The sequence below is a fragment of the Hyla sarda genome, chromosome 9 (assembly GCF_029499605.1).
Source record: "Hyla sarda isolate aHylSar1 chromosome 9, aHylSar1.hap1, whole genome shotgun sequence".
In the NCBI taxonomy this organism is placed as follows: domain Eukaryota; kingdom Metazoa; phylum Chordata; class Amphibia; order Anura; family Hylidae; genus Hyla; species Hyla sarda.
Window position 1 is genome coordinate 61,452,677 of NC_079197.1, and position 12,307 is coordinate 61,464,983.

Consider the following 12,307-nt stretch of genomic DNA (forward strand, 5'->3'; position numbering starts at 1 on the left):
CCGTGCTATTTACTTGTTTAAGCATTCGTGTAGTGCATATCGAAGTTATAGAATCAATGGACTCTTCTTGCTTTATTAATGCCTTCAGAAGATTCGTCTCCATACGTGGACCTGTAAAGTTACTTAGATCCAACTGCGGGACAAATTTTAAAGGAGCAGAGAAGATAGAGAACTTCTTCAATAACAACAGGTGTAAATGGGAATTCAACCCGCCACATTCCTCACATATGGGGGGCTCTTGGGAACGCAGGATTGGGATTTCTAGGAAAATCCTGGACTCTATGCTGCTGGACCACAAATCTTCCCAGCTCACACATGAAGTCTTGGTCACCTTCCTTGCAGAGGTGTCAGCAATAATTAATGCAATACCACTTGTTCCTGTTTCATCAGACCCAGAGTCTCCAGTATTGCTAACTCCAGCCACTCTTTTAACTCAAAAGATTGGAGTAGCCGCTATTCCTGATCAGGACTTCAATTGTCAAAATGTTTACAAATACCAAATGAAACGGGTCCAACATCGTGCTAATGCGTTTTGGAGCTGTTGGAAGATGGAGTACCTTTGCAATCTTCAAAGTCGAAGAAAACCCGACCTGCAAGCCGGGGACATAGTTCCTCTGAAAGAAAATGATTTCATTGTAACAATTGGCCTATGGGTCTTATTACAAAGACTATTCCAAGTAATGATGGTAAGGTGTGGAAAGTAGAAGTTAAAGTAATGAAAGAAGGTTCTGCAAGACACTACTTCAGACCCATAAACGAGCTAGTATTGCGTCTGCCTAGAACAGGAAGATGAACCCCTTACACCGACCTGATGCTAAGAAAGATTTTTCCAGAAGAAGAAACATCTATTATTCATGGACTTAATTAAAGTTTGTTATTAGAAATCATAGATTTCGACGGGAAGTGTCATGTTACACTTGCATGGTTTGCCTTTTTATCTTGTGTGTCCCTTCTCTCTCCTCTTCATTCTGTTCTCAGTATTGACTCCTCCTCTCCCTTCACAGTTGTCTTTAGCTGTTAGCTGCTCACAGCATGATCTTTTGACCTATCCATTTATTCATCGGTGTATGATCTGCATAGTTTGGAATAAACTTCATCACAATCTACAAGGTGTCATTTGGATCGAGTCACTGTCAGCCAATTCAACAAAAATTGGAGGTTACTGCTATCTCATCACCAACTGTATGTTTCAGAGATCACACTTTCAATGCTTAGATTGGAGAGGCAGAACAATACCCCTAAACGGAAATGTCCAAATTAGACCCAAAGTGTCAATATTTTTACAATCATACGTTTTTTTTTCCCAAAGACAATCTCTCGGTATGATGCTGAGCCTGTTCACTCAATTTCTTTGGTCAACTATGGTAAGGCCTGTTTTGTGTGCAACCTGTCCTGTAAAACTATTGTATGGTCTTGCACACTGTACTGCAGCTCCGTTCCAGGGTCTTGGCAATCTTCTTATAGCCTAGGATATAGAGCAACAATTCTTCAGAGAGTTCTTTGCTATGAAGTGCCATATTGAACTTCCAGTGATCAATATCAAGAGTGTGAGAGCAATAACCCCAAATTTAACCCCTTAAGGACGTCGAGCTTATCCATATGCCCCCGTTTTAAAGTTCTTAAGGACTGAGGGCGTATGGGAACGCCCGTGGGAATTCCGGTCCTGGCCGCTCGCCGGGTGGGGACCGGACCGGGGTGACTGCTGATATCTATCAGCAGGAACCCTGTGCAAACCCCTGGGGGGGGGGGGACCCCCCCCCCCCCCCCCCCCCGATGACGGTGATCGCCAGAAATTCAGACCGGCGATTTGCGGCAATTCCAGGCCAATCGGGTCTCTGGTGACCCGTAAAAAAAAAAGGGTGAATGGGGCTGCCCCATTCACCTTTACCCAGCAGGAGTGAGGTGGCACGGGTGCCACCTCACGATCACGACATTGATCGGTCGGAACGACCAACCAATCACGACCCTGCTGGGTGGTGATCGGGACGGCGATCATGGTGGCGATCGAAGCCTGCAGGGGTCTCCTACCTTGCCCTGGTCCGGCGGGCGTCCCCTCGTGTGCGGTGGCGGCGACAGGAGCAGCAGGATTGGTGGTAGCAGCGGCGGGATACAGCAGGAGGTGAGGCCTGTTCACCTTCTGCTGTTGCTTAGCAACAACTTGCAGCATACAAAGGCAAAGGGCATGCTGGGAGTTGTAGTTTTGCAACAGCTGGAGTTCCAACTACAACTCCCAGCATGCCCTTTGGTAGTCCGTGCATGCTGGGGGTTGTAGTTATGCAACAGCTGGAGGCACATTTTTTCTATGAAAAAGTGTGCATCCAGCTGTTGCATAACCAACTCCCAACATGCACAGACTACCAAAGGGAATGTTGGTAGTTGTAGCAGTGTGCCTCCAGCTGTTGCAAAACTATAACTCTCAGCATGCCCTTCGACTGTCAATGCATGCTGATTGTTGCACTTTTGCAACAGCTGGAGACACATTGGTTGTGAAACAGAGTTTGTTACCTAACTCAGTGTTTCACAACCAGTGTGCCTCCAGCTGTTGCAAAACTATAACTCTCAGCATGCCCTTCGACTGTCAATGCATGCTGATTGTTGCAGTTTTGCAACAGCTGGAGACACATTGGTTGTGAAACAGAGTTTGTTACCTAACTCAGTGTTTCACAACCAGTGTGCCTCCAGCTGTTGCAAAAATACAACTCCCAGCATGCACAGAGAGACTTTAAATGCTGAGAGTTGTAGTTTTGCAACAGCTGGAGGCACACTGGTTGCGAAACACTGAGTTAGGTAACAAAATCTCAGTGATATGCAACCAATGTGCCTCCAGCTGTTGCATAACTACTACTCCCAGCATGTATGGTCTGTCAAGGCATGGTGGGAGTTGTAGTTTTGCAACAGCTGTTCGTTTACCCCACCATGTGAATATACAGGTTACAGTCACACGGGAGGGTCTACAGCGACTTTTCTGCAGCAAGTTTGAGATGCAGCAAATTTTCCGCCGCAGCTCAAACTCCCAGCGAGAAACCCCTTTTAAACCAGACCGTGTGAATGTACCCTAAAAACACTACACTACACCTTCCATAAAATAAAAAGTCAAACACTACATATACACTAGGGCTGCATGATATATCGCAAAAGCAATTGAACCGTGATTTTAGCTTTTTGCGATATAGCGATACGGCCCCCCGGGAAAACATGCGATTATCTGCTTGGGCCTGCTCCCGTGGCTGGGCCGGTCAGAGCAGGTAAAAACAAATGTAAATACTCTTATTTATCGGCGTATGACACACACCCCTGCCTGCGTGTTCTATGCCAATAAATCTTCTGGTCACTGATTTAAAGCGGCCGCAGTAGTGGCTGCAGTAGTGGGGCCGCAGTAGTGGCCGCAGTAGCGGCCACTTTAAATCAGTGACCAGCGGCGGCTCCTCCCCGCTGTACTTTTAATTTTCCTTACCTCCCCCCTCCCTCATCATTCCCCCTTTTCCCCTGCTTTTTATAGTGTTTCTTTTATTTTCCTTACCTGGCTGCGCTTCGGCAGGCCAGGTCAGATGGCGAGTCTTGCGGCCTGTGTGGTCATGAAGCAGATGAATAAAGTCCTCTCCTGGCTCCTCTGCGCGGCATCAGTGACGTCACTTTTCATTTCCTGCAGCCGCCGCGAGTCAGTTCGGAGTGCGGCGACTGCTGGAAATGAAAAGTGACGTAACTGATGCCACGCAGAGAAGCTGGCGTCACTCATCTGTTTCACTGACCACACAGGGCTTTTGCCCTTCTGCCCCACGGGAGGTTTCTGTCCTCCCTGAGCTCGCCTCCTGACCTGGCCTGCCGAAGCGCAGCCAAATAAGGAAAGTAAAAAAAAAAATGTATATATATATATATATATATATATATATATATATATACACATATAAAAAAAAGCAGGGGAAAAGGGGGAAGTGATGAGGGAGGGGGAGGTAGGGAAAATAAAAATGTTATATATAAAAAGCAGGGGAAAAGGGGGAATGATGAGGGAGGGGGAGGTAGGGAAAATAAAAATAAAATATATAAAAAGCAGGGGAAAAGGGAGAAGTGATGAGGGAGGGGAGAGGTAGGAAAATTAAAATATAAAAAGCAGGGGAAAAGGGGGAATGATGAGGGAGGGGGGAGGTAGGGAAAATAAAAATAAAATATATAAAAAGCAGGGGAAAAGGGGGAAGTGATGCGGGAAGGGGGAGGTAGGGAAAATAAAAATATATATATAAAAAGCAGGGGAAAAGGGGCAAGTGATGAGGGAGGGGGGAAATAAAGTATAGAAAAAGCAGGGGAAAAGGGGGAAGTGATGAGGGAGCGGGAGGTAGGGAAAATAAAAAAATATATATAACACAGGGGAAAAGGGTGAATGATGAGGGAGGGGGAGGTAGGGATAATAAAAAAATATATAAAAAGCAGGGGAAAAGGGGGAATGATGTAGCATGGGGTGGGAGTGATGAGGCATGGAAGAATAGCATAGAAGGAACATGATGGGGGGGATGATGACACAGGGGGAAATGATGAGGGGGGGATTATAAGACATGGGGGGGGCGATGAGAGGGGTAAATGTGGCACAGCGTTCCCCTCCGTGCGGTCCGGCTGTCCTCTCTTCACCATTCAACTAGTAGGACCTTTCCCTTTTCAGCCAATCACTGGCCGCAGTGGTGTCACGTGTCAAGCCAGTGATTGGCTGATGGGGAAAGGTCTTTTTCTGCAGCAAACACACTAGGTTTCCGGCAGAAGATTTGAAACCGCCCTGGAAACCTAGTGTATTGCTGCAGTACAAGAATGTGACAAGGGGGAGAAGAATGGAACAGGAGGGGAATGTGATAAGGGGGAGAAGAATGTGATAAGGGGGAGGAGAATGTGACAAGGGGGAGGAGAATGTGACAAGGGGGAGGAGAATGTGACAAGGGGGGGGGAGAATGTGACAAGGGGGGGGGGAGAATGTGACATGGGGGATGTGAAATGGGCAGTGGGCATAAAATGGGTAGGTAGGTGTGAAATGGGGGCGATTGGACATGAAATGGGGGGATTTCACAATTTTTTTAATTATATCGCATCGCATATCGAAATCACAATTTTTAGGCCCAAAATCGCACTCGCACATTTTCCCCATATCATGCAGCCCTAATATACACATACTCCTACAGTCCCCACCTCCCATGAAAAACGTGTAATTTGTACACTAACATGCTGGTGTTGCCCTATACTTTTAATTTTCACAAGTGGTAAAAGGAAAAAAAAAGACCCACAAAATTTGTAACACAATTTCTCCTGAGTACAGAACTACCCCATATGTGGTCGTAAAGTGCTCTGCGGGCGCACAACATGGCTCAAAAGTGAGAGCGTGCCATGTACATTTGAGGTCTAAATTGGTGATTTGCACAGTGATGGCTGATTTTACAGCGGTTCTGATATAAACACAAAACAAATACCCAGATGTAGCCCCATTTTGGAAACTACACCCCTCACAGAATTTAAGAAGGGGTATTGTGAGCCTTAACACCTCACAGGTGTTTGACGAATTTTCGTTAAAGTTGGATGTAGAAATGGAAAAAAAAATGGTGTTACCCTACATTTTTCATTTTCACAAGGGAGAATATGAAAAAAGCCCCCCAAAATTTGTAACCCCATTTCTTCTGAGAACATACCCCATATGTGGATGTAAAGTGCTCTGCGGGCAAACTACAATGCTCAGAAGGAGCGCCATTGGGCTTTAGGAGAGAGAATATGCTGTTCAGTTTTTGGGCACCTGTCCATAAAAGGGACACTGCGGAGTTGGAAAGGGTGCAGAGACGCGCGACTAAACTAATATGGGGCATGGAACATCTTAGCTATGAGGAGCGATTAAAGGAGTTACAATTGTTTAGTCTTGAGAAGAGACGTTTAAGGGGGGATATGATAAACGTATATAAGTATATTAATGACCCATACAAAAAATATGGAGAAAAACTGTTCCAGGTTAAACCCCCCCAAAGGACGAGGGGGCACTCCCTCCGTCTGGAGAAGAAAAGGTTTATTATCAAGGGGCGACACGCCTTCTTTACCGTGAGGACTGTGAATTTATGGAACGGTCTACCTCAGGAACTGGTCACAGCAGGAACAATTAACAGCTTTAAAACAGGATTAGATACATTCCTGGAACAAAATAAGATTAATGCTTATGAAGAAATATAAAATCTCATCCCTTCCCCAATATCGCGCCACACCCCTACCCCTTAATTCCCTGGTTGAACTTGATGGACATATGTCTTTTTTCGACCGTACTAACTATGTAACTATGTAAGAATGCGTCCAAAATTGAAGGCCATGTGTGTTTACAAAGCCCCCATAGTGCCAGAACAGTAGACCCCCCCACGTGACCCCATTTTGGAAACTACACCCCTCACGGAATGTAATAAGGGGTACAGTGAGCATTTACACCCCACAGGTGTCTGACAGATTTTTGGAACAGTGGTCCGTGAAAATGAAAAATTTTATTTTTCCTTTGCCCAGACCACTGTTCCAAAGATCTGTCAAACGCCAGTGGGGTGTAAATGTTATGCACCTCTTATTAAAGGGGTACTCCGGTGAAAACCTTTTTCTTCTAAATCAACTGGTGCCAGAAAGTTAAACAGATGTGTAAATCACTTCTATTAAAAAATATTAATCCTTCCTGTACTTATTAGCTGCTGAATACTACAGAGGAAAATCTTTTCTTTTTGGAATTCTCTCTGATGACATCATGAGCACAGTGTCCTTAGTGGGATTTGAACCCAAGGCCCCAGAACTGCAAGGCAGCATTGCTAACCACTGAGCCACCATTCTGCCCTTAGGATACATCTGCTATGCACGGTTGCTAAAATGGACAGAGATGTCAGCAGAGAGCACTGTGCTCGTGATGTCATCAGTGTTCCAAAAAGAAAGGAATTTCATCTGTAGCATTCAGCAGCTAATAAGTACTGGAAGGATTAAGATTTTTTAATAGAAGTAATTTACAAATATGTTTAACTTTCTGGCACCAGTTGATTTAAAAGAAAAAAGGTTTTCACCGGAGTACCCCTTTAAATTCTGTGAGGGGTGTAGTTTCCAAAATAGGGGAACATGTGGGGGGGTGTTCCACTGTTCTGGCACTACAGGGAGTTTTGTAAACGCACATGGCCTCCCACTTCTATTCCAACCAAATTCAAATTCACCAAAAGCTCAATGGCGCTCCTTCTCCTCTGAGCATTGTAGTTTGCCCGCAGAGCCCTTTACATCCACATATGGGGTATTTCCTTACTCAAAAGAAACGGGGTTACAAATTTTAGGAGACTTTTTCTCCAATCACAAATTTGGGATAACACCAGCATTTTAGTGAAAAAAGTAAAATTTTTCATTTTCACGTCCAACTTTAGCAGAAATTTGTCAAGCACCTGTGAGTTGTTAAGGCTCACTGTACCCCTTGTTACATTCCTTGAGGGGTGCATCTTCCAAAATAGTATGCCATGTGTTTTTTTTTTTTGCTGTTCTGGCACCATAGGGGCTTCTTAAATGCCCCCCAAAAACCATTTCAGCAAAATTTGCTTTCCAAAAGCCAAATGTGACTCCTTCTCTTCTGAGCATTGTAGTGCGCCCACAGTGCACTTGACGTCCACACATGGGGTATTTCCATACTCCGAAGAGATGGGTTTACACATTTTGTGGGTCATTTTCTCCTATAACCCCTTGTAAAAAAAAGTAAAATTTTGGGGAAAACCAGCATTTTAGTGAAAAAAATAAATAAATTCATTTACACATCCGATTTTAATGAAAAGTTGTCAAACACCTGTGGGGTGTTAAGGCTCACTGGACCCCTTGTTACGTTCCTTGAGGGGTGTAGTTTCCAAAATAGTATGCCATGTTCTGGCACCATAGGGTCTTCCTAAATGTGACATGCCCCCCAAAAACCATTTCAGAAAAACTCACTCTCCAAAATCCCATTGTCGCTCCTTCCCTTCTGAGCCTTGTAGTGCACCCACAGAGCACTTGACATCCACACATGAGGTATTTCCTTACTCAAGAGAATTTGGGTTACAAATTTTGGGGGGCTTTTTCTCCTTTTAACCCTTGTAAAATTTAAAAAACTGGGTCTACAAGAACATGCGAGTGTAAAAAATGAAGATTTTGAATTTTCTCCTTCACCTTGCTGCCATTCCTGTGAAACACCAAAAGGATTAACACACTTTCTGAATGTCATTTTGAATACTTTGGGGGTTCGCAGCTTTTATAATGGGGTATTTCTAATATGAAGACTCCTCAATCCACTTCAAAACTGAACTGGTCCCTGAAAAATTCTGATTTTGAAAATGTTGTGAAAAATTGGAAAATTGATGCTGAACTTTGAAGCCCTCTGATGTCTTCCAAAAGTGAAAACATGTACATTTTATGATACAAATATAAAGTAGACATATTGTATATGTGAATCAATATATAATTTATTTGGAATATCCATTTTCCATACAAGAAGAGTTAGAAAAATGCAAAATTTTCAACATTTTTATGAAATTTGGGGATTTTTTTCAAGAAAGGATGCAAATAATGACGACAATTTACCACTGTGTTAAAGTAGAATATGTCATGAAAAAACTATCTCGGAATCAGAATAATCCGTAAAAGCATCTCAGAATTATTAATGTATAAATTGGTATAAAATGGTCAAAATTGAAAAATAGGGCTCAGTCCTTTAGGCTAGGTTCAGACTACGGAATTTCCGCCGGAATTTTCGCTTTGAAATTTCCGGCAGAAATTCCGCTTACTATAATGCATAGTGTAGTGAATGGTTTTCCGTTCACAAATTCACACTTCGGAATTTGTGAAGAGGAAAATCCAGATGAAAAATCCTCTAGAAAATTTCCGCCTGAAGAAAGGTGTTGCTCTTTCTTCAGGTGGAAATCCGAGCGGAACACATAGCAGTCTATAGGAGACTGCAGTGTCCGCCCGGTCCTAGCGCTGAATAATTCAGTCGCCCAGGCGGAACTCGGAATCTCCGGGCGGAAATTTTCTGCCCGGAGATTCCGTAGTCTGAACCTAGCCTAAGGGGAAAAAGGGCTCAGTCCTTAAGGGATTAAGACATCTGCTTCTTCACACCTGAGACCTTGTAGCAATAACAAGTCACTTGGCATTGGGGAGGGAAAATTGCTAATTGAGCACAATATGGACATTTCCACTTAGGCGTGTACTCACTTTTTTTGCTAAGGTTTAGACAATGGTTGTGTGTTGAGTTTTTTTGAGAGGACATCAACATGTTACACTGTTATACAGGCTGTGAACTCACTACTTTACATTGTAGCAAAGTGTCATGTCTGCAGTGTGGTCACATGAAAAGATATAATAACATATTAACAAAAAATGTGGTGTGTACTCACTTGTATCTAAGCATGCACTCACCTGTTTTCCCATCAGCCCCTATTAATGGAACAGTGATAGCTGCAGTGACACCATCTGTGGGCAGTGCTGTGTATACAACAGGCAGTGACTGCACTACAACAGGAATCGTTTGCAAACTACCCATTTTAGTAGGTAAATTAACTGAAGGGATAGTATGAATAACATGAAGGATCTGCTGTCCACTACTGCCTTGTGTTGATGCCAAAATTGATCCAGGGGAAAGCACAGCAGGAACCGCTGAACCAAGACCAGACAACGAGATCACTGGAGGCGCTGCTGACAGAAGCATATTGGGTGATGTGGAGCTGGTAGGTGAAGGACTCTGAGATCTGTGAATAGAGATTTTAGGCTTATGTAGAGAGAGGTCAACAGGTTCAGCCTGTGGCATACTGCAGTCACTGTCCAGAAGTTGCTCAGGTGGCTCCATCTTGATGTCACTTAGAAGAGATGGAGCGGATGTTTCAGTGTCAATTTTGCATGAGGACATCGGCAGAGAGGAACTGTAGGCCTATAAACAGAAATGGGAAGTCATTTACTAAAAATCAATGGGCAGGGGGGAATTATCATTGTTGGTGTAGGCCAAATTTATTAAATTTAGCACAGCATTTGATACATTTTGCACAGGTACACAATTTCTGAAAATTAAAGGGGTACTCCAGTGGAATTTTTTTTTTCAAATCAACTGTTGCCAGAAAGTTATACTGATTTGTAAATTACTTCTATTTAAAAATCTTAAAGTAGTAGTCTCATGCAAAAAAAACGTATCCCCTATCCACAAGATCAGTTTCAGATTGGGGGGGGGTCCGAGCGCTGGGGCCCCCACAATCTTCTGTACAGAGCCGATGGAGCGGCGTGTCATGGCCGCCGCCCGAAGCGGGGGCCGCCACATCCATTCCATATATCTCTATGGGAGAAAAATCTTAATACTGCCAGCTGGTGTATGCTCCAAATGAAGTGGTGTAGTTCTTTTCAGTCTGACCACAGTGCCTTCTGCTGACACCTCTGCCTGTGTCTGGAGCAGATGAGGTTTTCTATGAGAATTTGCTCCTACTCTGGACAGATCCTGACATGGACAGAGGACACCTCTGACACAGCAGAGAGCACTGCAGTCAGACTGTTAAGAACTACACAACTTAATCTGGAGCATACAGCAGCTAAGTACTGGAAGTATTAAGATTGTTAACCCCTTAAGGATGCAGGGCATATCCATACGCCCCCGTTTCCGAATCCATAAGGACTCAGGGCGTATAGGTACACCCTGGGTTCTTCCTGCCCCTGCCACTCGCCGGGCTGATATCGTTCAGCAGGCATCCATGTCGCCCAGGGGGTCCTAAGGTCCCCTCATATCGGCGATCGCAGCAAACCGGTAAGTTTAACGTGCATTGTGGGTAAATTGTTTGAAGGACTTATAAGGGATTACATACAGGAATACATAGGGGATAATTGTATTATAAGTGATAGCCAGCATGGGTTTACTAAGGATAGAAGTTGTCAAACCAATCTAATTTGCTTTTATGAAGAGGTGAGTAGAAGCCTTGACAGAGGAATGGCTGTGGATATAGTGTTTCTGGATTTTGCTAAAGCGTTTGATACTGTCCCTCACAGACGTCTGACAGGTAAGTTAAGGTCTTTGGGTTTGGAAATTTTAGTTTGTAACTGGATTGAACACTGGCTCATGGATCGTACCCAGAGAGTGGTGGTCAATGATTCGTACTCTGATTGGTCCCCGGTTATTAGTGGTGTACCCCAAGGTTCAGTACTGGGTCCGCTGTTGTTTAATTTATTTATCAATGATATAGAGGATGGTATTAACAGCTCTGTTTCTATCTTTGCAGATGACACCAAGCTTTGTAGCATGGTACAGTCTATAGAGGATGTGTATAAGTTACAAGATGACTTGGATAGACTAAGTGTCTGGGCATCCACTTGGCAAATGAGGTTCAATGTGGATAAATGTAAAGTTATGCATCTGGGTACTAATAACCTGCATGCATCGTATGTCTTAGGGGGGATTAAACTGTCAGAGTCACTGGTAGAGAAGGATCTGGGTGTACTTGTAGATCACAGACTACAGAATAGCATGCAATGTCAGGCTGCTGCTTCCAAAGCCGGCAGGATATTGTCATGTATCAAAAGAGGAATGGACTCAAGGGACAGGGACATAATACTCCCCCTTTATAAATCATTGGTACGGCCTTACCTGGAATATGCTGTTCAGTTTTGGGCACCTGTCCATAAAAGGGACACTGCGGAGTTGGAAAGGGTGCAGAGACGCGCGACTAAACTAATATGGGGCATGGAACATCTTAGCTATGAGGAGCGATTAAAGGAGTTACAATTGTTTAGTCTTGAGAAGAGACGTTTAAGGGGGGATATGATAAACGTATATAAGTATATTAATGGCCCATACAAAAAATATGGAGAAAAACTGTTCCAGGTTAAACCCCCCCAAAGGACGAGGGGGCACTCCCTCCGTCTGGAGAAGAAAAAGTTTAGTCTCAAGGGGCGACACGCCTTCTTTACCGTGAGGACTGTGAATTTATGGAACGGTCTACCTCAGGAACTGGTCACAGCAGGAACAATTAACAGCTTTAAAACAGGATTAGATACATTCCTGGAACAAAATAAGATTAATGCTTATGAAGAAATATAAAATCTCATCCCTTCCCCAATATCGCGCCACACCCCTACCCCTTAATTCCCTGGTTGAACTTGATGGACATATGTCTTTTTTCGACCATACTAACTATGTAAATCACGCGTCAATTCAGACCTGCAATTTGCAGTTATTCTGGGTCAATCGGTGACCTGGAAAAAAAGGGTGAATACTCCGCAGGAGTGAGGTGGCACGGGTGCCACCTCACGATCATGTGATTAATCGGTCGGAACGACCGACCAATCATGGACCTGC

The 12,307-nt window shown here is 44.0% G+C and overlaps 1 protein-coding gene across 10 annotated transcripts in view; it reads right to left on the reverse strand.

The window, feature by feature from the left end:
- KLF8 (KLF transcription factor 8) overlaps window positions 1-12,307 on the reverse strand; it is a 458,675-nt gene that overhangs the window by 235,396 nt on the left and 210,972 nt on the right. For all 10 annotated transcript variants that reach the window (XR_008847870.1, XR_008847869.1, XR_008847872.1 and 7 more), the window contains exon 2: window positions 9,397-9,904. Coding sequence is in view for 5 of the 10 variants with exons in the window: in XM_056539900.1 (XP_056395875.1) it covers window positions 9,397-9,904 (508 nt within the window). In the remaining 5 variants the exon portion in view is untranslated. The remainder of the gene's footprint in view (window positions 1-9,396; window positions 9,905-12,307) is intronic.